The sequence below is a fragment of the Petaurus breviceps genome, unplaced genomic scaffold, assembly GCF_028583685.1.
Source record: "Petaurus breviceps papuanus isolate PSGF00001 unplaced genomic scaffold, PetGlider_PUasm1.0 551, whole genome shotgun sequence".
Classification (NCBI taxonomy): domain Eukaryota; kingdom Metazoa; phylum Chordata; class Mammalia; order Diprotodontia; family Petauridae; genus Petaurus; species Petaurus breviceps.
Genome location: NW_027186372.1, coordinates 3,463,664 through 3,490,576, shown reverse-complemented (window position 1 = coordinate 3,490,576; position 26,913 = coordinate 3,463,664). Strand labels below are relative to the sequence as shown.

The following is a 26,913-nucleotide window of genomic DNA, read 5'->3' as shown; positions in this document are numbered from 1 at the left end:
CTTTTAAATCACTTCTGGTTTTGTTTTTTATTTTTTTGGAATGAGATAGTGGATAAAAAAACTCCATGGAGGAAGACTGCAGAGAGATGAAGTTGAGAAGGAAGCATATATAACTTCTGTAGATTCCTGAAGGTGGAAGATGAGAATAGCTGAAGTCCAGATTGGCTGGAAAGAGAAATTGGAGTCATTTGTATTGCACCTTCGATGTCAGGTTGAGGAATTTATGTTACCCTAGAGGCAATAAAGATACAGTGAAGGTTTTCACAGGAGTGTCATTGTCAAACCTGTGCCTTAACATATTACCAGAAACTGTGTGAAGGATTAATTGAAGAAGGGATAGATTGGAAGTAAGGACACCACCAAATAAGAATCTAATACAGTATGTAGGCAAGTGGTGATAAAAATCTGAATGGGAGAGGTGACCATATGAGTAGAAAGAAGGGACCAAATGCGTGATGAGTGTTCTTAATTTTCTCCAACACACACGGCAACCACAATTAGTGTTTTTTTTTTTTTCAGAATTCTCTGAGATCAGTCCTATCTCTTCTGCACATTAAGATATTCATTTAGCAAATCGTATAAAACTTAAGGTAGTATCTTATATCTTTTGGCCAAGTCAGTATCTTAACTTGAGATGAGTACCTAATCATTGTGGGTCAGCTCATCTTGGGATTAAATGTCATCCTCCTGCCTCATGTGTCTGCAAATTCCGTCCTCTTTAATTAAGCATTCTCAAGAGCCCTCCATCCTGAAAGCTCATACAGGCAACAACAGTATATGCAATAATATGTCTGGAAAATTTGGGGATAATAACTATTTACATGCCTTTAGTGTGAAGGCTGGCTTGTAAAACACTTTCCTTATAATAATGAGGTAATTAATTGCAAATATTATTGCCCTCATTTTGAAGTTGAGAAATCCGAGGGTCAGGGAGGATAAGTGACTTAACTGATCCTACAACCAGTCGATTTGAGAGACAGAACTGGAATCCAAGTATCCTGACTAAAGTCTAGTGCTCTTTGGGGTTTACTATCACTAAGCAAGAAAATGTATCATTGGCAGTAGTTAACCAGGATCTAATTATTTACCCAACTCCATAATTTTTGGAAAATTTGCCTCAATTTTTAGTTCCAATTTATAGTGTACCCAGTTAACAATTTATTTCATGCCTATTACACATTTAGGCCCCACATAGGGCCAGGCACTATACTAGGCACTGGAGTCTATTACTCATAGTAATAATTAATCTCTTTTTCATTTTTATCCCTCTCTAGTAACTTTGCTAATTCACACAAATATTCTTTTGGAAGATATCTTGTCTCTGTCTTTTCTCCAAGCTTTGGGCTGAATCTCAAAGTTGTCTGTTGTATAGATTCTAACTTAACTGTTTTCTTTAGAACAAATTGATCTGTTCTAAGCCATTTCTGTGGTCCACAAGTGTTCATCATTGAGGGATGGATTCATGCTTTTGTAGTTATGGTAACAGTAATTCTTACGTACTTTAACCAGGTCTTTTTTTATTACCTCCTTACATTAACCTAAAATTCCAGCAACCTTTTGTTTCCTTAACCAAAGACCATTAAACTTACTTCACTTACCTATGTTCTCATTAACAAAACAAATAACAACAAAAAGATGTTATGGACATTGCTTATGCACTGGTGGCATCAACCATAATGAAATTAATCAGAGCTAATTTGTGATTGTATTGCAGCACAGATTTTATATATTCAACTATTAATTAATTAATGTCTTCTGTTAAAGGTCACTTGACTTTGATTATTTACCCATCTGTAGATTTTAGATGGGGATAGAAAGCCTGAGTTGGCAGCTGTCAGTGTTACATAAAAATTGTATAGTGGCTGCCCAAAATCGGGTCTTTCATCAGCATAAGAAATTAACCACAAATATCTGGTGCAAAAAAATTTTTATTGGAATTTACTTCTACTGCAGAGGTTCCCCTGGATGAGTGCCCCTATTCAAGTTGGATTAGTTGGCTTCTGGTGAGTAATACTCTGATTCTGTTGCTTTTAAGGGATAAATTATATTAGAGGGCATTAGAAAGTATAAGGAGGGAAGACAGAATGTGAACCAAGCTGGGTGGCTGGCCAGTAGTGGAATAAAGACTATACAAGAGAACCTTAACATAATTTGACCTGTTTTCATTAGATCATTTTGTACAATATTGTATTTTAAACAGGTATTTGTAGAAAGTACAAGGTAGTGGAGAAATAGCTATTTAATCATAATTTATCTGGCTTTTTTTTTCTAATGAAAAGTACATGCCATGACTGCTATATGAGTAATAACCATGTGTCCTCCGTGATAAACAAAATCTCTTTGTTCTTTTATAGTTTGGTGTTTGCTACACCTCTATGCTGTGCATTGTTTCCTCAGAAAAGGTAAGGTATTCAGTGCTGTTGGCTGTTTTATTTGGAGAAATATCAATTTTGGAAGATTAGAGTCTTCATTTTGATTGGGTCTGGGTTCTTTCTGATAGGGAAGAAATGCTGAGTTTTGGAAGGATTGTGAATTACTTTTAATAAGGCATGTATTAACTCAAGAACAATTTTGATTTTGAGATTTAAATAAAATCCAATCAAACTCAATATGTACCTTAGTTCATTAGAACTAATAAAGAAAGTACTGCGCCATCATAAAAGGTGACCTTGGCTTTTCAAAGGAACACTATATTATAGTCCAAATAATCTAGAAAGCCTTTGGATATGGTTCTAGTGACAGATTGTGTTTGCCATTTGAGGACCAGTCTAATAGCAGAAAAACTCATTACCAAATCCGTCACCAGATGAGTTTTTTTGACCACAGTAGCAAATGAAGACTATCCATTAGAATTACAAAGAGAGTCTTGACATTGTGGAAATCATGGATCTTTGAAATCATTTTACGTAAGAAGACACTGGACTTTGAATCAGGAGACCTGAGTTCAGGCTCCCTACTGAAACATTTACCAACTTCATTCTGGACAAAACAATTAATTCATGTTTCTAGAGTACTTTACTATATCCAAAACGCTCTTTCCATCACCAAGTTGTGAGTGTGGCAGCCTACATATTATAACCCTCATTCTACCGTTGGAAAAACGGGAGTTCACAGAAGTGCATTTTACCTTCGCTTTTTATAATCACTATTTTATCCTCAGTGGAATAAACCTGAATTGTTACATCATGTCTTGCATTTATAATTTATATTTTGGGGAGTAAATGAAATCTTTCCCAATCATGCTTTTTCTCAAGTATGTAGATTAAAATTTTAGAAATGATGAGAAATCATGTTTTGTTTTTATTTTTCTATAGTAACAAGATACTTTGTTTCTGGTCTAGTTATGATAAGAACATGTCAATACTTACTGTGTACAGAGTGTTTGGCCAAGTGCTTGAGAAAGTAAAATGTTTAGATGAGACATGAACTCTAATTTCATGTAGCTTTCAGTCTAAAAAGGAGATATGACAGATACAGTACTTCATAGGTGCAATAGAAAGAAAAACAGTGTGGGGTGGCTAGGTTGCTCAGTGAGTAGAGCACTGACCCTGGAGTCAGGAGGACCTGAGTTCAAATGTGGCCTCAGACACTTCACATTTACTAGCTGTGTGGCCTTGGGCAAGTCACTTAACCCCAGTTGTCCCTCCAAAAAGAAAAAAAAGAGAGAGAAAACGGTGCTCTATGAGCTCTGAGGGAGAAGATTTCTCCATGAAATCAGAGAAAACCTTATGGAGAAGATGGCATTTGAGTTGAACTGTAAAAGAGAGTAGGCATTGAATTGGAGAAAGGGAAGGAGGATATTTTGTCAAATAATATTCAACCTTTATCAGTTCATTCCTGACTCCCTGATCTGTATGGATGTTTCATTTCACTTGTTAAATTTTGGTCAAGTCATAACTTTACCATTTCTTTCACATTCAGCTCGATGTCTGTTACACGCTTGGAACCAGAATTGAAAGCCAAGATTCAAGAGACCAGTCCTGAAATAGAACGTGTATACTTTAATAAGGGATTATAAATTGGGAGAAGACTTGAACACTCCAAGGATAATCATGCAAACCCGAATACATTAAGCCAGTGTTGGTAAAAAGAACTCTTTGACCTGTGTTCTTATAACTAGCTAACTATTCCATAGTATCCAAATTTACCTTATTGACTAAATCTGTTACTGCAAATTATACCTTAATTCAAAGGACCTTGTCATCCTTGTCAGAAAACCCATCCTGTCACTTTCAGGCTTGCTGTTTTGTAAGAAACTTTTAACGGCCCAAAACCAGCATAAAACTGGGCACACAGTAGGCACTTAAGAAATATTTGTTGATCAATTGATTCAAAAATGTTTACATTAAATAATAACCAGTGGAAGGTGATTGAAAAAAAACCGATCCAGCTTGCACCCCTCTGTATGGTCAAGAGGACACAGAAGGGATTCAGAACAGGCCAAAGATGAGGAGGATAGACTGCTAAACTCTTTGCTCTTGGCATGCAGCCTGCTGCCGCCTCTGTTACATGCAACACAGACCCAGATTTCTACTTTTCTCCTTGGGTTCAAATCAAAGGATACTTTGCAGGCCTTTTTATTTACTAAAATAAAGGCTAACCTATAGTCTTGGCATTTTTTTCATTTGACAATATGGATAATAAATTTGTTTTGATATATCCCTTTGCTTTTAAATTCCTAAGGAGGCATCCACCTTCCTTTGGAATAGTTGCTGTTATTTGGAATGACATTACACTATTACTAATTACTTAAATAACATTATTTAAAATCACTTAAAGCTATCAAACTATTACAGTTTATCAATACTGTATTTTAAAAGTATACTAAAAACAATGATATTTAACCAAGATTGTCTGATTTTCTAAAATGAGTATTTCAGCAAGCATTTGCTTATGTGTCCAGTTCCTTGTGTTGGCTTCTATTTCAAGCTCTTCTTGGCTTTGAGAAAGACTAAGAAAACATTGTATTTTATTAATCCGTTAGTGACCTTACAAACTGTACTTGAATGTTCTCCATTACATTCCATCTTCTGTTTGAATATAGTCAGTACACACACCTCCCTGTTTATATCATTTGTAACAACTGGCAGTGTAATATGTTTGGTGTAAGATTAGACATTAAACGTCAAGTTTGTAGGTGTTCAGATTAATTTACAAGATGATTGAGTGTGTCACTGAAAGTAGATTCTTCTTATGAAGAGGCTAAAGATAGCTAATGTGTGGACATTTAGAAAATAGTAGAGTAGTGAGATATTTTTACTGTGTGATCAGAGTAAATTTTCTCACAAACAAGATTTTTTGCTTATTTCTGTGTTTTTCATCTGAAAGGATTAACAGATCTGAAGCTTTAGTCTCCTAGAGTGATTCTCACCCGTATCTCTTCAATCATTCTTTCACCTCACATTTTTGTCTTAAAACTGTCTAGATGGAGAAAAATGGCTTCCTCGGTGCATTCTGACATTGGATATATTTTACTGCAATAAACATGTCAAGAAAAATCTGACATTCCACACACAGACCTTTGTAGTTTGCTTGGTGGCTCTTTCATTAATTACATGCATAAGCTCAAATAAGGATGCAAAGAAACCACACATAACATATTCATGATGATGTGCTCCTGTTTAAATGAACTGATTTTTGTATATTCTGTTTGCCTCAATTGACCTTGAAAGCCTCCCCAGCAATTCATTTGTAACATTATTTCAACCTAATAGATGATTCATATTAAGTATGTCTTTCACTAGTAAGAGACATGCACTCATTTGAAGACTGATAAATTAAATTATACACATTAAGAAAATGTGACCAAAGCAACAGACAGAAAGATGACAAATATCATGGATATGTTTTTTTTAAGTTTGTTTATTGAAGCTTCAGACTATTAATGCTTTTCTACAGATCATTTATCTGTACAGTTTCATGGTATTAATAAGAAGAACAAATGAGCAAAGCTCAGGCAATTTATGCTGGTCTTATAGAAAAAAAATGTGTTTTTAAAAAAATTTTAAATAAAGTGCAATAAGATCCTAAAACTGGTAAAGATGAATAGTTATTAATATTTCTATTAATGCTCTGTAAGAAGAATATAATTTTAAGTGATGACAGTGACTGATATTATTAATTTCAGTATTAGCACAATGTCTTGCCAGTGTTGATGGAGTCAATGTACTATTTAAATTCAACTGGATGAAATATTAAATAAACTCAAATTGAAATGAAATTGTCTTTTTTTTAACTATTCCAGACAAATGTAATCTTAAATTTTAGTTAACAATTGCATACATTTCAAGCACAATATTCTGAATCACCTTCAGCAACTTAAAATTCCTGATGAGAAATTAGTCTTTATGTTGTACATTCTTTGAAGAATATATTTCTGCTTTTGGTAATAATTAGTCCCCATTTCTTAATGAAATTCTCTTAGACCAAAAAAGTCTGTGGAAAAAACCAAGTTTTTTTGTTTTGTTTTGTTTTGTTTTTATGTTTGAACTCCAGCAAAGCCAGTATCCTAATTATGGCAGTTAACAGAACAAATTCAAATTAACAAGTCTGAAGAAATTTCAACAGAAAAAAAAACTGTTCCATTATATTTTTCCTTAGTCAAACCATCTATTTTGTCATGGTTATTTAAGGTATTTGTTTAAAATGTGCTAGGGATACTGGGTTTGTTGTTTGGTCATTTCAGTTGTGCCCAATTCTCTATGACCCAGTTTGGGGTTTTCTTGGCAAAGATAGTGGAGGAGTTTGCCATTTTCTTCTTCAGTTCATTTTACAGATGAGAAGGCTGGACAAGCAGGGTTAAGTGACTTGCCCAGGGTCACAGAGATAATAAGTATCTGAGCCTGTATTTGAACTCAGGAAGATGAGCCTTACTCCAGACACAATACTCCATCCATTGTGCCACCTGGCTGCTGAGTACATGGATCAAATGCTGATGTAGCATTTCTATTGCTTTTAACTTTCAAAACCCAGTAAGAGTTAGGGTAAAGGGGGGAAAAATATATAGCCCACGTAAATGTAAGACTCAACCACTTTTGTACCATTTCTGTAATAATTGCCATATAATGTCATAGTAGCAAAGGACGTTAGAGGTCTTCTAGACTAATCCCATCATTTGACGGAAAGGGCAACCCCTTTTTAGATTCATAAGAAAACTATGAGAGGCTGTATGGAGTAGTAAATAGAGCCTAAGCCTTGGAGGTAGGATGATCCATTACCTCTGATATATCCTAGCTGTGTGATTTGGGGCAAGTGAGTTAATTTTTTGATGTTATAGGGAACACGAAGGCTTAGAGAAGAGTTGCTCATCTGTATTAGTGGGTAGAGCCAACTATAAAGTCATAAGAGGCTCTTAAAATAACAATTCAGTGCCAGTGAAAAGGATTAGAATAAAACATGTTTAATTATAAATATGTATTCTGTGTAAGAAAAGTCTCTGAAAGTGGGGGTTGTCCTTGCAATTTCAGTTATAGTGAATGATAAATGGATCCAGTCACACGCATGTACATGATTCATCATTTAACCAATACTTCTACAGGAAGAAATTCATACAATGTTGAGTCTGTCAGTCATGTCCAATTCTCTGTGACCCCATTTGGGGTTTTCTTGGCAAAGATTGTAATGGTTTCCATTTCCTTCTCCAGGTCATTTTTCAGATGAGGAAACTGAGGCAAATAGGTTTAAGTGACTTGCCCAGGATCACCCACTTCCAAAGTACCCAAGGCACGTCCTCCTGACTCCTTTCCTGGTTCTCTGTCTCCTATGCCACTTAGCTCCCAATTCATATGGTAGTAGTACTTAAAAACATGAGGTGCAGCCCGGCAGCCAAATAAGGTACTGACTAAAGGTTTAACTGATAGTACCAGAGGTTCTGAGGTAGTTGTAATGCAGTTATAAATACTATAATGAAATAACGCCTGGCATTTCAGGGTGTAGAGTTTTGTTTATACATTATTGACTGAGCCTTACAACACCACTTCAAGGTACCATAGGTATCATTATGTTTGTATTCTATAGATGAGAAAACAGCCTCCCAGAAATTTGACTTGTTGCACAGCTAATAGGTATTTAGAGGCAGAATTTACTCTTAACAGCTCCTATTAAGTATGAAACGGTGATGCCAAACTCAAGTACAAACAGGGGCCACTAAACCATAGATAAAGGTCCCTGTGGACTGCAAATTGACCTCAACCATGTTTGTGTATCTTTTTTTAATGAATTGATCAACATTAAAATCAGATAGCTCCATCTGGTTTGGGCCATACTTGAGCGTTATGGATTGCATGTTTCCCATGGACCTCTTATATTGTTGAGTATCAAAACTAGAGTCAAGCTATTAGTTCAAAGCTCAACTCTGCTGCTTATTTGAGCAAGTCAACCTTGCTGAGCCTCAGTTTCCTCATCTGTAAAATTGTGATACCTGTCCTATCCACCAGAGAAAGTATGTTGTGAGGATTGAAACAAATGCATGTGTATGTATGTATGTATATACATATACATAAGTATATGCTCGTATATATGTATGATACATACATAGATATGTATAAATGGATGTCCACATAAACGTGGATGGACTGGTCACACGAAGAGTGTTGGATGACAGACTGTCCCACTGATACTTCTCAGTGTCAGGAAAAGGCAAAAAGGCTTCTAGCACATGAGATGGACCCCCTGTGGCAAACTTGTGAGAAAACACAGACAGGATGTGCAGAGTCTGAGAAGGCACAAATGCATTGTGGTCTATATCATTAGAAGGAATTCCAAAACTGATCAAGATCACATTCATTTGAGGATTTCAGAGTAAATAAATTCATCTACTAGTATTTGCTGACCATTCAGCATCTTAGCCAGGGGGCTAAACTGGGACTAGTGAGTAGGATAGGGTAGTCTACATTGTCTTAATTTCTACATCTGAAAATTAGTTCTTTGGGTAGGTCAACCTTTAATACCCCTTTCAACTGAAATTCTGTTCCCTATTTAACTGGTTTGTTTATATTTGTTGAGATTGTAATTAAGTTTCTAGAACAGGGGAAGGAGTACTGAATTTGGAATATAAGCACTTGGGTTTAGATCCTGCCTTTGTCAGCTACTCTTATGTGATATTGGTCACCTGACCACTCTGGACCTGGGGTCCCTCCTCTATAAAATGAGGAAATTGGATTATATGAACTCCAAGTTCCTTCCGAGTCTAAATTAGCTCTTGTGATCAGATCACATAGAGTAAAATAAATGGTACAGCTTGGAAGGCTTCTGAGATCCCTCCCACCTTTGAACTTCTGTGATTCACCTCTGCTGCCTAGAACACTTTCAAGTGCAGCAAAATTCTCCACAGCCCTCAAAATGGCCTGTTTGACCTAATATGAAATTCTATGACCTCTATTAATTCCAGTTAATTCTATGACTACTCAGTAAACTCATTGATCCCTTCTCAGAAACAGAAAGTTGGGTTCAAATTCCAGCTTTTGACATATGTTGATGTTATGTAGCCTGGGGAAGTAATTTACCTTCTCATTCCCCCTAATGAACTTTCTAAGACAGTAAGTTTCAGTGAAGACCAAATCTATTGGTGATGGTTGGAGTGGGAGATGAAGGTGAGGAGGGCATAGTTTCCTCACCAGGAATTCCCAGCTTTGATTAACTCATAGGTCTGGTGCATGCCACCAGCCACCATACTTCCTAAGTTCCTCACCCAACACACACACGCACACATGCACACATGCACATAAACAAATACAAACACAAATAGGTAAGACTTAGAAATTTCAGGCTGTCTTCAGTGTTCATTGTATTATTAGAGGTACCATAATTGTTTTAAAATTTAGTCCCTGGTAGTTTGGATTAGATAGTGGAACAAAGTGAGACACTCATGAGTCATTCAACCGGTAACAGAAAGATTTAATTAGCCGTTAGCGAGAGTATGATATTCCACAAGGATCGCAATGAGGACACCTCAAATTAGTTCAGCTGAGTATAGTTGCCTTGCCTGTGTTACCCATTACTTTACCCATCGTAATCCACCACAAGCTTTTGAGTGCCCCTGAAATTCTTTGTGGCTGCTTTGTACTAAGGTTATGAAGGGAATTATGATTTCCATGTTAATGGATATGATATGTGTAATGAATATTCTCATAGATTAGATTTCTCAGAATTGCCTCTTCTGACTTGGGAGTCAGACTTACAATGCAACTTGAAATGATCAATCAAACCTTGACAATGCTCTCACAGTCACTGCATTCTTGTGCCTGTATACCTTAAGTGAAGCTAATCAAAGACTGTAGAACCTGTTCCCTTGTCACAGAACTCTGGTTCTGTGCCCTGAATGGGGTGGGGGGAGGATCAAAACCCCCCAAAGACTTGGTTCCAGAATTGTCATATTGTGGACTTCGGGGCTTGTTGTGGAAAACCACTCAGGCCCTGGGAAATTCTTGTAATCCACCTTCCCTTGGCCTCCTTTCCCACCCTTAATTGATGTATATAAACTGCTTTTACTTCAACTTAAAGAGCATTCCTCACTCTGAAATGGATTAATTAAACAGCTACTTGATTACTGGCATTCCTATTTCTAGGCCTGCTTTGAGAAGCTGCAAGAATTCGCAGGTTAGAGATTGGCTCAGTCTAAGCCTGTTAATATTAACTGGTGTCAAAAGTTTTTAAAGGGTGGACACAGTGAAGCCTTGAGCTCTCCAGGACTGGGGAGAAGAAATAGGTGCTACTGGATCTTTTTCCTGGGTCCCATCTCACCTTGTCTGTCAGGTTCAATGCTCAGACTCTCACTCACTGTTACAGACTCAACCTTTGATCAAGCCCATCTTTTATTGTGCATAATATTCCTGGAGCCTTTCCTTGCCCTGGATTACTCTGGTCGAGTTTGTTAGCACGCAGATTTTACTTTTGTGTGCATCTTTTATAATACAGGGCCAGCTATGGCCTGCAATTTTTCTCTTCTCTTTTATAAATGCAATGCAATCCTTAAAAGGCTACTCAGACACCCAGAGGTCTGCTAAATCCCATTGCTGCTTGCAGCGAGAAGACGCCCCTTTGGCCTGGGCCGTCTGTGTGCAGGACTGTGACTATAGCACCCATTGTATCCACAGCTGCTGCTTCATCACTTATCTATCACCACATGATTTTGAGATAGATAAAAATGGTAAAATGGTGTGGGTGATGTCTTTTGATTTGTGCATAAATTGGATTTAAGTGAGGAAGAGTTGCATGAAGTCGTTTGATTTATTCTCTCCTTCAGAGTCATCACAGTCCAATGGCAGGACAGAGTCCTGTTGGTGATGGCTCAAGATAAAGTGAGCGACCTTGGCATCTTTGGTGTCTAACCAAGCTCCAAGCGCTCCACAGAGCTTCAGCTGCCTTCATGGCCATTGGAACAAATTGTTCTCTTCTACCCATTACACCAGGGGAAGTCTTCATATACTTGTGGTAAACACCTTGCTAACTCACCAATGGGTTTGAAACCCTTTGGTTACTTTCAAATTGGTTTAGCCCATCTGCTTAAACAGTTAACTGGGATGTGAGAATTAGGTGGATCAGGTAGACACCAATGATAGAAAGCAGCCCTGAAAGGGCTTAGCATCCCTCACACCAAAGCTACTGGTCTTCCCTGAATATACCCTACATCCCAGAATAAAATAATGATTTATCCATACCACCCATTTTTTTTTTGATCCTCTGTCTGAATTACTATTACGTTCCTAAATTCTGACCATGTATAATAATGCCAAGTGAATACCTGGGCAAATTCATTGATGAATCTCTCTAGTCCAGTAAAGAATTACTGCCAGATAAGCAAAACTATCAAAACCATCAGGAGCAATTGAAAGAAAAGCTTAAACCCCAAAGTTATTCATGTAAACCATGACCTTAAAAGACCAGTAAAAGTAACAGTTAATATGGGAACCAGAAGAGGCAAAGTGTGGCCACTGGAGTGGATTTATTCCATTTGCCATCCTAGAATAATAATTGTGATAAATGTCAACTCATTTGAGCCATGTAAGAACTCTATAAAAGCACACGTGTCCACCTTAAGCAATTACTCCAAGTTGGGTAAACTCATGAATCCCAGGAGGGGCAATTCCCCATGGAGTCAAAATCACTCGTCCTGTTTCGAGCAATCCCTCCTACCATCATCCCAGAAAACAACCCCTTGGAAATACATGGTTCACGTCTTCATTTCTCACCTGGCTGCACACTAGACTTCTCCATCATGTCCCAGATGCCTCTTCATGATGGAGGGAAGATTACTCAGTCCTAGTATTTACATGTCAGTAACACCCTCACCCTTAAGCTCCTCCTCATTGAATAGCTCCTCCCAGAATCTCCACTTAAGGAAACTGCCTAGCCTAGCCATCTCTTCATATCTCTCTCTCTCTCTCTCTCTCTCTCTCTCTCTCTCTGTCCTCTGTCTCTGTCTCTGTCTCTCTCTCTCTCTCACACACACACACACATGCACACATATATATACACACCCCTTCTCACATTTCCACTTTTTCATTTTCATTATCTTTATGTATTTTCTTCCACATTCATATATGTAAGCTCCTTGAGGGCAGGAGCTTTTTGCTTGTATATTTGCTTGTCTTTTTGCTTGGATATTTGTGTTCCCAGAATTTAGCACAGTTTCTAGCACATAATAAGTTTTTCATAAATGTTTTTTGAAAACTAAAAATAGTTATATTTTTAAAAATAACTAAAATATAAAAGCTATACAGTATGAAAAACAAATAAATAAATGCTTGTTGACTATTGTTGACTGCAGCTAGAGCTCCTGAAGACCCAGAAAAGAAGGTTCTCACCACCAAAATCCTTGGCACTATCAAATAGTTTAATATCAGAAAGTGATATGATTTTGTTTGTAGAAATGACATCAAAGAGGCTGCTTTACCATCTGATTTGCTGCAGCACTCTAAGTAACATTTCCATCTGATATTCAGCCAAAACCTTCTATATGTGTTGTATCCCTCCCTTAGAATGTGAGTTCCTTCAGAGCAGAGACTGTCTTAATTTTCTATTTGTATCCCTAGTGCTTAACACTGTACTTTGCACATAGTAAGTGTTTAATAAATTTGTTTTCATTCATTTGTCACCATTTAACAGATGAGGAGACTGAGACTTGGAGACATAATGGAAATTCATAAGACTCAGTTGGTAAATGGAGAAACCAGAACTTAAATCCAGGTCTCTAGTCTACAGATCTAGTGGGCTGCACACTATGTTTTCCTGCCTTGATGATCAGAGCAGTGATGCTCCTAGGGAAATCTGAGGGAACAGACAGATGCCAATGACTTCTATTGCACTGAATGACCTGAATGACAATGTCTATGTTTTCATTTCTGGTTTGAGAAAAATTTTGGCATGTTTACTTACCAAAGAGAATTTCATTGCTACTGAAATGGAGTTTAACTCCCTTTTGGTTTTAACAGGACTGCTGTAGTTTGCCTGAAAATAAGAAAAAAGATATATGTGAATGTGTATTATGTGTATATATATATATATATATGTGTGTGTGGGGGGGGTGTGGGTGTGGGTGTGTGTTATGGCTTCTGATGCCCGATAGAACAAGTGTAATCCCTTTCTCACCCTACTGCCTTTCACATACTTCAGTAAATCAACGAATCAATGAATGTCTACTACATGCCCAATATATTTCAGGCGCTGTGCTCAACTGGGGAAACAAAGAGAAAGACAAATATATATTAGACACACACACACATATGTGTGTATATATATATTTCCGGGGGTTCTTAATGGTGAGAATGTTTTTACTCTCCTACATTCTCACATCCTGTTAGTAAAATTTTTCTTCAGTGCACAATATTTTATTAGTGGAGCCAGTCAGAAGGGTTAGTAAGTATTTACTTTGATTTTGTTGTCTCTTATATTTTAAAAACTATATAGAAAAAAATAACAAACCAAGTTGAGTTTTGCTCTCAGAGACACTGAGTCTATCAGTGCTGCTCCTTTTACAAGTACAATATCTTTTGACTAGTGATTTTCTCCAAGTTTTATTTATGCTCATGACTGCGCCTTCCAAGGAATTCTATTCATGGGTTCATAAATATCCAACAGCCTCAAATGTAGTATTCCAGTCTCCCTTAAAGATCAATAGCATGTATGAGTCTTACTAACATTGAAGCAAAAAGTTGTGTCCCCAGTAGAATATAAGCTCCTTAAAGGCAGGAACTGTTTTATCTTTCTCTTTGTTTCCCCAGTGTAGCACAGTACCTGAAATATATTGGGCACTTACTATCTATTTATTGATTTATTGATTGATTGAGGTATGTGACAGACAGTTGGGTGGGGAAGGAATTAAGTTTGTTCTATTTGACATCAGAGGCCAGAACCAGTAGCAATCTCTGAGAGTCCCAAAGGGTAAAATATAAGCATGTCAGAAAAAAAAATTCCAACAGTTGAAGCTTCCAAAATTCAAAAGTAGAATGGGCTGCCTCAAAAAGGTTTGAACTCATTGGAGGTCTTCAAGCAAAAGACAAATAGCCACTTGTCAAGTATGTCATAGTGGGCATTCCCTATTTGTATAGGCTGCTGATAGTTATTGAGGACCCTTGTAATTCTTAAATTCTTAATTTTTGAGGGGTAGCCAGGTGGTGCAATAAATAGCATGGAGTGAGGAAGACCTGAGTTCAAATCTAGTCTCAGATACTAACTGTTTGACCCTGGGCAAGTCACTTTACCTATTTGCCTTAGCTTCCTCACCTGTAAAATGGACTAGAGAAGGACTCAAGTATCTTTACAGAGAAAATCCCAAATGGGGTCATGAAGAGTTAGACACGAATGAAAACTACTAAACAACAACAGAAATTTGCCAAGGAAAACATAGCTAACTAGTAAGAACTGAGGCAGAATTTGAACCAAGGTTTTCCTGGGTTCCTCCAAACCCAGTGCTCTGATATCTCTGCCATGCTGCCTCTCTGATTCTGAACCCCAGCTTGACTGCTCAATTAGTTGGAATATTGACAAGAAGAAGGGAGTGTTGGATTTAGTCAGAGGACTTGGTTGGGTTTGATTGTGGGTTCTACCACTCCTTGAGTCTCAGTTTGTTCATCTTTAAAATAAGGAGGTTGGACTACACAATTAGTACAGTCTTCCCAATGCTAAATCCTGTTGTGTTCTGAGAAAAGTAAAGATCAAAGAAATTAAGTGATTTGCCCAAGTTTTAGAAATAGAAATAGGGTTTATTGAGTCCAACTCCCTCAATTCGCTGAGAAGGAAGCTGTGGCCCAGAGAGGGTAAGTTTGCACAGGAAGCAACCAGTAGGGGTAGGATTTGAACCCAGGTCTTCTGATGACAAATTGGGTATACTCCTAATTCAATTCAATCATATTTAACTACTGACCAATGCAATTCTACCAAATAGTCATTTTACCAGACAGTCATTCCCCAAACAATAGACACCCATTTTGTTATCAATTCTTTGCACAATTCTATCATTTCTGTAGCAATGTAAAACAAATTGTTGCTTTAAATATAGTCATACATTGGGGGCCTTTCCCTTGGCGGTATTGCTCAGTCAAAGGATGTGAACCATTTTTACTCGGAAGCTTCAAGTAAAGGCTGGATGATCACATGTCATGTATGTCACAGAGGGGATAGGTCAGGCTAAATGACCTCAGAGGAGCCTTCCAGCTCTGAGACTCAGACTCAAGATTGAAGAGGTAAAGAGCTTAAGGCAGTGGGACACAAGGTCAAGGACACTGGCACTGGAGTCAGAGGGCTTAGATTAAAATCTTACTTACTGTGTGACCTTGGGCAACTCACTTGACTTGCCCTCAGTGAGGAGTTGGACAAGGTGACCTCTAAGGGCTTGCATTTCAACTCTAGTTCTGTGCTCCTGTATATTTACTTACAATCCTAGTGCACTTAAACCCACTTTATACACACGTCAAGACATCATCCCGTGATGTCATTGGTTCTCTCCAGAAACAAGGGATGAACGACCATCAAGAGGAACAGTACAACCAGGGGTGGACGCTTTGCTGCATCTCCAAGTGATCGACTCTCAAGCCTTCCTCTTCCTCATCGCCCTTGGGAACAAGAGCCCTCTGAACAATTCCCAGTGATCCCTCCGTCATCTTCGAAGGCAACCACGAGAGGGCAGCATTGCTCGCAGAATTCACCCACCCTCCTCTCTCTACGCTCTCTCCCACAGACTCAACCACCCTCCCTGAAGTAAAAGAATTTGTCACTTTGCTTGGGTGGCAGATTTCGGGATGCCTCAAATCGCATCTCTAAAGAGCTAGATAACTGCAGTTATAGTGTGGGGGATGTGATGTTATCTGGGGTCCACAATTAAATCTAAGACGAAACAGTTCATTAGAACTTTATATTATAGTATGAAATCATTGCCACAAAAATTAATGATATAGTCGAATAATCCCAGACACTTTTCCATATCTTTGAGATCACAGTCTTCATGCTCCATGGTGATGAAGGGTATTTCTGCCTTTACCCACTCATATAAGGAAAGCTACTTAGGCAGTTTTAGCTTCCCATGGAAGTTTGTACTATCTTCTGAGACAGAAGGCAAATTCTGAGAATCCAGGACTTTTGGGGAGATGCTGGGACAAAAGAGTTTGGACTCCTTGTTTAGTCATTTTCAGTCATGTCTGAGTCTTCATGACCTGATTGGAAATTTTTTTGACAAAGAACTAGAATGGTTTGCCATTTCATTTCCAGCTCATTTTACAGGTAAGGAAACTGAAGCAACCATGGTTAAGTGACTTGCCCAGGGTCACACAGCTAATAAGTGTCTGAAGCCACATTTAAACTCAGGTCTTCCTGAATCCAGGCCTGGTTCTCTATCCATTGTACCATCTAGCCACCTCTTGGGCTCTGAAGCTTTATGCTTTTCTTCTTCACGAAAGATGTCCACTTTGGATTCTCTGTCTGCCACTGCTATTGTTTCCATCTTACTCCTGTAACATCTTTAGTTCCACTGTTCCTTGGAAGAAGTATGGGGTGCTGGCCATTACTGGCCATCATACTGGCCTCAGACTCACCCGTGCTGGGGTCCTGTCCCAGTCCTGCTGCTGACTATCTGTGTGACTGATCTTGGGCAAACCATTTCCCCTCTCATGTCCTCAGTTTCTTCCTAGGTAAAACTGAAGGGTTGGACGAGATGAACTTTCAGATGAAGTCTTTTCCAGCACTGTGGTTTTGCGTAACAGCATTTTTGTAGAAGTGACTTGCAGAGGATCACATAACTAGTAAGTATCTAAGGTCAGATCTGAAATCAGGAACATGAGTCTTTCTGACTTCAGGCCCAGCATTCTATCCACTGACCCATAACAGATTGTGATGGGGTTGATTTCCGCCATTGCTATTTGGGGGTGGGAGGAATATTAATTTAGACCAAGAAATAACAACTCAGTTACTCCAAATCATTAAGGGAATCTAGGGAATATAGAGGCAAGACCACAATCTCCCAGACAACCAAGTTCTCCTTTGGATTTCATACAAGGTCAGCCCAGAGCTCCTGTGTTCTGCACTCAGTATTTCTCTGACATCCTTTGCGCTACCTAGAATAAAATTAAATGTTCATTGCATTGGATTGAATTGGGCTGAATTGAATGAGCTTAACTTCTCTCATCTCTATCTGCCAGAATCCTGAGCAAACTAAACATAATAGGTATCTTATTGAAAAGTCTCCTAAAAAGAAGGATTCTTTTGAAGACAGGCATCTACCCTCTTTTAAAGCTAACCCAATAAATGCAAATTCAGATATATAAACTGACATTAGGGGGTAATTGTTCATTTCACATTGCCTATAGCATTCCTTTAAATGCTTAAAGTTACTTAAAGTGCTCCCTAGAGCATTTAAAATGCCTTGTTGTGTGCAGGCCATATATACTTTAATACTTTCTGTCAAATATTATGGGATAATGTGCTTGGGCATGAGGATTATTGCAACTTCTAGCTTTTTCAAACTATGCTATTTTGGTATGGTTGGTCTGCTAGCTGCATTTGTGCAAACTCAAAAAGGGCTTTTCAAAATTCCAGTATAAATATGCCCATCTCCTCAAAATCACTTCGAGTCAGTGTTATTTCTGTCACTTATTTCTTTATTAGGTAAAATTTCTGCAACTTGTCTTAAAAAAGAAAAAGATATTTCATGAGCTCAGATTCTTCCATTTTCCCCCTCATCAGCTTTTAGGACCAAATATAAAATCCCTTGTTTGGCACTTAAAAATCTTCACAGCCTGATCCCTTCCTATTTTTGCAGGCTTCCTTCACATAACTCTTCCACACTGTCTATGGCCTACACATAACTCCACTCCAGGCCTACCCAACATGCTGCCCACAGGCTGTATGTATTTTTTCCAGGCAGCCCAAAATCTTTTTGAGGTCCGAATGTTGCTCAGTCCTCCCCTACACCCTTTCCAGCCATAGTGGCCCTACCTGCTGTTCCTTCCACATGATGCTATGTCTGTCATTACCCTGCAGACATCTGCCTCGTGGAATTCCTTGTTTCTTTCAAGAATGAGTTCAAGAGCTGCCTTACAGGAAGTTTTTATTGTTCCCACAGCAACTATTGCCTTTCCCTCCAAGGTTACTTTTTGCCTGGTTTGAATGTGATTTGTATATTCCTGTGTGTGTGTGTGTGTGTGTGTGTGTGTGTGTGTGTGTGTGTGTGTGTTATCTCCCCAATTAGATTTTAAGCAATTTGAGTGCTAGGAAAGTCCTGATTTAGTGTTTGCATTCCAGAACTTAGCACAGAGTAAATGCTTCATGGTTGCTTTCTCATTCATTTTTGGAAAAGAATTGTTATTTTATTTTTTTCCAATAAAATGTATAAATATTTTTTAACATTCATCTTTTAAAATTTCTAATTCTAGAGTCTTTCTCTCCCTCCCTCCCCTCACCCCTACTTTTGAAGCTAAGCAATTCGATATAAATTATGTATTTCATTCATTTTTTATTCATTCATGAATAGTCCACCATATATGAATACCTCTGAGGGATCTGTTGCCTTCAAACTCTGAATCAAAGAATCAAAAACTCCCAGAAGCTTGCATAGGGCTGAACAGGATGCAATCAGCTACCCAGTATAAGAATTCCTTCTACAGGAGCCCTAAGAGTCCAGCCATCTGGTCTCTGCTTAAATGCCATGCATAGAATGACCTTAAAGTCTGGGTTCTGAAATCATGATGAAATTGGTAAGAATTGAGTAGTAAAATAGCAAAAGTAGAAGAGATTCATTCCATGAGAAGGACTGGACCACACCCAAGTAGGTAGAGCTCTGTGACAAAGTGCAACGGCACCTGGCTTAGGATGCAATCCAAGACCAGGAGGCAGAACCACGACCCAGAAAGCTTGACTCACTTGCATTAATTAGAGGAGCTGCTTCCATCTGCTTCCCCTCAACCTGGACTCTTTCCCCAATAATTAACTCCTACCTCCTCCTCTCTCAATTCCAGTGATGCTAAATTCCCCATTGCATAAAAGTAAATAACCTATGTCACCATCCCTATTTCCTGTTCTCTTATCTCTATCTACCTCAATAGGCCTGCAATATCCCATTCCAGATAAGCCAGCCCCTTTCACCATGCCATCTGGAATTTGGGTTCTATAATTAACAAAGTTCCCCTCATCTTAGGCCTCTCCCACTCATGTTCCTTTTATTTTTTGACATCCACAGAGAACTGGATCCACCCAAATAACAACTGCCTCTCCTGTCATGCTTTACAGTCCTGGTTATACTTGTCACCTCCCTGCTTGGGATATGGTCTCACTGGTCCTGAAGGTAAAAGGTAACCTTGGAGGCAGAGGCACTAGTAGCTGGGGCAACCATAAAAGCCTCCTATATGGCAGCTCTTAAACTCATCATTGAATGGAACAAGGAATTCCATGAGACAGATGTCTGGAGGGTAATGACAGACATAACATCGTGCGTATGGAAGAGCAGGTAGGGTCACTATGGCCGGAGAGGCTATAGAGCAGGCCTGGACAACATTAGGCCCTTGAAAGGATTTTGGCAAATCCAGAAAAAATACATACAGTCTGCGGCTGATACGTTGTGCAGGCCTGGAGTAGAGTTATGAGTAAGCCATAGACAGTGTGGAGTAGAGTTATGTGAAGGAAGCCTGTAGAGTTAGGAAGGGATCAGGCAATGAAGGTGTCAGAAAATTCCTTGTTCCCATTGCTGCCTTCTAGAATTTCCCTTCTGCCTCTATCACTCAGCAAGTTTTTTCCTTGGACATGCATCCATGTTTCTCATGCCATCCAGAGTGTAGGGGCTCCTGACTACAGGCTCCCAGGACACTCCCCTTCCTTTCTCAATGAGTTCAGTGCCTTGCTCATAGATCTCTCTCTAACCCAACTCCTGGCTTTATACAAGGCAATTTCAGCATGCATGTTAATGTTCCCTCTAACACACTAACCTCTCGATTCCCATGACCTACTTTCACTCCACCTTAGCTGCAGACGTAGTAATTGCCACACCTTTGATCTTTTCATCACCTAAAATTTGTTCTACTTCCTTGATCAATAAATCTGAAATTCCTTTATTCAGGAATAATATTGCATTTTGCCTATGCTTTTCCTAAACCTATTCTTTATCTTCCTGTCCCTTTAACTCACAGTTCATATTCAGGCTATCACATCTCTGTTCTGTCTGTCTTCTTCCTCCCTAATCTAGACCCCTTTTTGAACCAGATCAACTATACTCTTAATCCCCCTACTCTCTTATTATATTTCTGCTCACACCTTGCCAGCTCCCAAACCTGGAATACCCCCACAATAACTGGCTTACTCACGTGCTATGGGAAAAAAAATCTGAAGAATGTCATGTGTTACCCACAATCCATCCTATATGTGGGAAGGGAGTAGGGACCACCTATTAATGGGTATTGGTTCTAGGCTCACTTGGATCAGACTCAGTCTTGCTTAAGCTTTGATCCCAAAGAGAGGGAGTCAAACTCTTTATTCCCCCATTCTCTCTTTATCCTCCCACTCCCAATTTACATGGGAAAGAAACTCTTCCAAAAGCTTCAGTATAGTTCGTGTCTAGTCAGTTGGACCCGAAATCAGGAAGACCTGAAGTCAAATCCAACTCAGGCACTTACTATCTGTGTGACCCTGGGAGAGCCACATGACCTCTGCCTGCCTGTTCCTCATCTGTAATATGGGAATAATAACAGTTTCTCCCTCCCAGGGTTGTTGTAAGGATAACATGAAATACTATTTAGAATGTGTTCTCCAAATCCCGAAGCACTATTCTAGCAATGATGATATTGATGAGGATGAGGATGAGGCTACACTTAAAGCACAAGGCAGATATCAGAGAGAAAACAGCTATAAATTTCCTTTTCCACAAAAGACTCATAAGCATGAATTAACATCCTATTTAAAACAACACTTCTAAACATCTATGAAATGTGCCAGTCCAAAACCTGATAAGAAATCCAGAAAAAAAGACAGAGTAAATCCTTTGTCCAGCCCGAGTCAGTATAAAAAGACAAACAAAGTTTGGTAGACCCTGGGGACAGGATTGGCAGGAGCTGGCAGCACACAGGGCACCACAGTGCCCAGAGAGAGGTGGGCTGCCAGCACAAAAGGAGGTCCCAGACCCAAATAAGGGCACTCCAAGACCCCCCTAGGGCACTGCACCTGAAACAGGTGTCATTGGCAACTTTGCCACCCACTATCCAATAATTGGTGGCAAGTCTAAGACAAAGTGAGAAAGGGACCCACTCACTGTGGTGGTGCTGCTTTTCTCTGCAGGGGGGCCCGCGGTGGTGAGAAAGGAAGCCAAGAGCCATGGTGTGGCTCAGTCCCCAAACTCAGAGCCAGGTCTCACTTCTACTGTATAGCCCAGTCTTAAAAGGAATAACCAAGGCAGGGGACCAAAGGGGACCAAGGGTCTCTGAACCACCTGAGCAACAGAGACAGAGTCTAGCATCAGTCTATTCTTACACAGACCCAAACCTTGGTCAAGAAGCTCAGAGATTAGGATTACAGAGCTCAAACTGGGTTGTGGTGGGGGTGGGGATGGCACAGTAATCAAACTTTGCCCTGGGTAAGATTCCTTTGGAAGCACTGAAAGCTTGCAAGTTCCCAGTCTGTCTCTCAGACTCTGGAATAACTGAACTTTCAATACTCCAAGAAAACAGCATCAGGATGACTCAGACCTTCCCTCCAGTAGTATAGAAGAGCCCAGCTCTAAGTCTAAGTCCAAAGGCAGAAAGAAAATTGGAAGAATGGATAAACAAACAAAGGGAACAAAAAGATTCAAGAGAAACATGAAAAGGTAAACATGAAAGAATAATCATCAAGAACTCAATAAAATCAAACTGTTTATGTTCCTTCGTGGGAAGATGATATATGTAGCTCCTGAGAACTTTTATCATTATTAGATCAGTTAAAAGGAGACTACATATGCAAAGGGTATGAGTATGAGTCAAGTATGTTGGGACGATCTCCAAAAAATGAAGGGGTAAGAAAGAGGGATGCACTGGGAGAAAGGGGAAGGGAGAGGTAGAATGAAGAAAATGTTCTTGCATCAAAGAAGCACACAAAGAATAGTTCTTTACAGTGGAGGGGGAAATGTGGAAATCATGGGCTATGATTGAACCTCACTCTCATTGGAATTGGTCCAATGAGGGAAGAATATATATACCTACTCAGTTGTGTATAGAAATGTAACTTACTCAATAGGGAAAAAGGAGGAGATAAAGAGAAATGTGGGGGGATGATAAAAGGGAAGACTAATTAAAGGATGCAGTAGTTAGAAGCGAAATAGACTTGAAGATGGATAGAATAAAAAGAGAGAAAAGAAGAAACAGAAAATGGGATGGAGAGAAATACAGAGTGATTATAACTGTGAATGTGAATGGGATGAGCTCACCCATAAAATGAAAGCAGATAGCAAAATGGATTAGAAAGAGGAATCCAACCATATGTTGTTTACCAGAGAAACTCTTGAAACAGAAAGACACTTACAAGATTAAAATAAAGAACTGGCACAGAATCTAACATACTTTAACTAAAATAGAAAAAAATCATGATCTCAAAGTAAAAATAGACTTACTTATAAGGAGTAATCACAAAACCTACACTTTGCTAAAAGGTACCACAGACAATGAAAATTTTTACAGCAAGTTTCTCTGACAAAGACCTCATTTCTCAAATACATACTGATTACAGAACTGAGTCAAATTTGTAAAAAAAAAAAAATTAGAGCCATTTTCCAAATGAAAAATGGTCAAAGGATATAAATTGGGAGTTTTCAGAAGAAACCAAAGTTAATGTCATATAAAAATCATTTAAATCATTATTGATTAGAAAAATGCAAATTAAAACAACTCTGTGGTACCATCTCACCTGCAACATAAATGACAACCACTGCAGGGGATGAGGGAAAAATAAGTACATTAATGAACTATTTGTGGATTAGTGGACTGGCCTGATCATTTGTAGCACCAATGCCCATGATCACTATAAAGATACCTGCATGGTGTTCAATCACAAAATATAACAGACTCTCCATATATAAGACAGAAGCAAAACACTTGTTCATACACCAGAGAACCAAATCCCAAAACCATTAAGCCATTTATCATAGTAGCAAAGAAGTTAATAAGGCATAACAGCACAGAGAGTCAGAGCATCCTTAAGCCTTCCCACAAACTAACAAAAAATAAACCTTTTATTCACAAGCCTGACTGACTCTCTGGGCTGGATGCTCTCCTCCTCCCAGTCTAGCTACCTCTGACTCCCAGCTTCCTGTGGGCTCTGCTCCACCCTCCAGAAAACTCCTCCCCCCACAGGCTCCATGTGATTACATTAAGCTTATTAGGGGGCAGAGTATATTGTCAAAGCAGGGAAAGTCTTCAAATTCCCTTTGGCTTATTAAGGGGCAGGGAAGATCTTCAAATTCCCTTACCATTATACCCATTCTGTAAAACAATTTAGAACTAGACCCAAAGAACTATAAAACTATGCATACCCTTTGACCCAGCAGTCCCACTACTAGGCCTGTATTCCAAAAAGATCAAAGAAAAAGGAAAGGAACATATCTGTACAAAAATATTTATAGCAGCTCTTTTTGTGGTGGCAAAGAACTGGAAACTGAGGGGATACCCATCAATTGGGGAATGGCTAAACAAGTGTGGCATATGATATGGTGCATTTAGAAATTACAAGAGGGAAGGTAGTTTCAGAAAAATATGGCAAGATCTATATGAACTGATGCCAAGGGAAGTGATAAGTACAAGGACATTAGTGTGCATAGTAACAGCAATGTTGTAATGATGAAAGACTGGGCTGTTCTGGTCAATACAATGATCCAAGATAATTCCAAAGGACCCATGATGAAAAAATGCTATCCACCTCCAGAGAGATAACTGATCAACTCTGAGGGTAAATTGAAGTATAATTTGCTCATTTTGTTAATTTTTCTTTCTTTTTTTTTTGCAAGTATGCCTAATATGGAAATTTATTTTGCATGATTTCACATGTATAATTGATATATTGTTTACCTACTCAAAATTTAAAAACAAAAGGATGATAAAATAAATAAATAAATGCTATAATAAAAAACTGTTCAGATTTCTGAGAACCAGAGAGCAAAATAGAAATAGGAAGAATATACCAATGATCTCCTGAAAGAAGCTCCAAAATGAAAACTGCCAGGAACATCATAGTAAAAATCCAGAGCTTCCAGGTTTGATCCAATCCAATAAACTCTGATTAAGTACATATTATGTGCCAAGCTCTATGTAAAAAGCTGAGGATACAATTAATAAATAAAAGTCCCTGCCCTCAAGGAGTTTACAATCCCAAAGGGGAGACAACACACTAAAGAAGGCAGGAACAGGGATGGGGATGAACATGAGGGTCTATCTCATGCAGAAACATCTTGTTCCATGGAATTACAATCAGGCCGAGCAGAAGATGCAGAATGGAGTGAGTGTTAAGGGTCCAGTTTCTACACTCTAACAGGGAAGGTACTTGGCAGAGTTTGGTACTCCATCCTTCAGCCCTCCAATCAGAGGGAAAAGGCAGTTGAGGGGGTAATGTCAATCAAGGCTTGAGTTAGCAATCTAGTTAGGTTTAAGAAAAAGTACTGTAAGCAGTTAGAAAGAAGGAATTAAAGTACTCACAAGCCATAGTTAGATTATATATGATTTAGCAGCCACCACCATAAAGAAGTGGAGAATTTGGAATACAATATTCTAGACGGTAAAGGATATGGAACAACAGCCAAGAATAGATTGGATCTTTGTATTTAACAAACACCAGATTACTATGGCCATTTATTACTGTGTATTGTATATCTAATCCAGGATGTGGAACCTGTGGTCTTGAGGCCACATGTGGCCTTCTAGGTCCTCAAGTGCAGCCTTTTGACTGAGTCCAAGTTTACAGAACATATCCTTTTATTAAGGTTATTTTTTTTTTTGCTTTCTGGAGGGCAATTGGGGTTAAGTGACTTGTCCAAGGTTACACAGCTAGTTTTTGTGTTTAGTGTCTGAGGCCGGATCCGAACCCACGTCCTCCTGACTCCAGGGCCAGTGCTCTATTCACTGTGCCACCTAGCTGCCCCTATTAAGGATATTTATTCTGTGAAGTTTAGATTCCATCAAAAAGCCATACTTGAGAACCTAGAGGACCACATGTGACCTTGAGGCCATAGGTTCCTGTAAAGCCAAGCACAAGCAGCTTTCCAGAGGACTGCTGCTATGAACAACTTTTCAAGGTTCTGATTACACAGTATAGTGAACTCTCTATTTATTCAGTAACAAATCAGAGCAAAACATTCACAGAAAATCAAAATACAGCATTCACCATGTCACAGCTCAACTGCTTATCACTAAAATGGCCACACAGTTTTCACCAAAGTGGTTATATAGTTTTAAACAAAGTATAATAATTTAGTAACTTAATCATTCAATCATCCTTAAGCATACAACGTACAAAGGTCAAAGTCCTCCTCCCACAGGGTGCAATCAAGTAACAACATCATTAGTCACTACTCAGTATCCTCTTAAGGGGTGGTGGAAAGTACAAAGGCCATCCACCCCTAGGTCACAAGTAAGTTACAATTTCATTGGTCAGCATTACATACCCAAGGAGAGGTCTTTTCATCTTGACTCAAGGCAGGCTCTCAGCTTCCATGGTTCCTCTTCCATGGACCCAGCTACTGCCTGAATTTAACCAGCTGCCACCTGAGTTCAAAGACAGACAGATCCCAGTTCCTTGTCCAGTTCTCCATGCAGTTCCTGCTCCACATTGAAGCTCACAGTGTCCAGTCCACCTCAAGTCCTTCACAGTTTCTGTTCCTGGGCAGAGAAAACTTAACAGAGCCACAACAATGTCTACAAGCACCAAGCTTAGAATAATTACAACAATATTCATACACATGGTCAGCACTATCATCTCAATTCACTTTCTGCCTGTGAAATCAACATAGACCCAAAACATACAGACAAAGTACTGACACCACAGACATGCTTCCTCTGGCAGTTTCAGCTGGCCCTCGGAAGTCCTTGGCAGCTTGGCTGGCCCTCAGAAAGAAGTCTTCGGCAGCTCCAGCTGGTTCTCAGAAGCTCTCAGCAGGAGTATGGCTGGCTTTCAAAAGAAGCTCTGCCACCGCAAGTTCTGTTCTCAAAATCAAAATCACTTTCTCCAGCTCTGTTCTCAAAATCAAAATCATTTTCTCCAGCCTCCTTGCTTGCTCTAAGAAATTCTGTCTCAGTTCTCAATTCTCATTTCTCTTCTCAGTTCTTCTCAATTCTCAGTTCAGTCTTCAGTCCAGCAGTAGCAGTCCAGCCTCCAGATGTTCACTGAAAGAAATTCTGTCTGTCTCTCCAGCAGCAGCTGCTCTGCCTCCATGGTGCTTGCCCCAAGAAGTTCTGTGTCTCTCAGCTAGGGCTTTTCTTTATATAT

General features: G+C 39.0%; 1 protein-coding gene and 2 long non-coding RNA genes across 7 annotated transcripts in view; 2 read left to right on the top strand and 1 right to left on the bottom strand.

Annotated features, from left to right (window-relative positions):
- SFXN1 (sideroflexin 1) overlaps positions 1-6,220 on the top strand; it is a 47,116-nt gene extending 40,896 nt beyond the window's left edge. For all 5 annotated transcript variants that reach the window (XM_069102344.1, XM_069102343.1, XM_069102341.1 and 2 more), the window contains 3 exons: positions 1,954-2,003; positions 2,355-2,402; positions 3,922-6,220. In XM_069102344.1, coding sequence (XP_068958445.1) covers positions 1,954-2,003; positions 2,355-2,402; positions 3,922-4,018 — 195 coding nt within the window. In that variant the 3' untranslated portion in view covers positions 4,019-6,220. The remainder of the gene's footprint in view (positions 1-1,953; positions 2,004-2,354; positions 2,403-3,921) is intronic.
- LOC138172628 (uncharacterized) lies at positions 39-26,913 on the bottom strand. The gene is made up of 4 exons (XR_011171191.1): positions 26,093-26,913; positions 13,375-13,446; positions 3,904-3,980; positions 39-165 (listed from the first exon to the last, which is right to left on the bottom strand). It is a non-coding gene; the product is annotated as an uncharacterized lncRNA (long non-coding RNA).
- On the top strand, positions 23,348-26,595 carry LOC138172629 (uncharacterized). The gene is made up of 2 exons (XR_011171192.1): positions 23,348-25,340; positions 25,661-26,595. It is a non-coding gene; the product is annotated as an uncharacterized lncRNA (long non-coding RNA).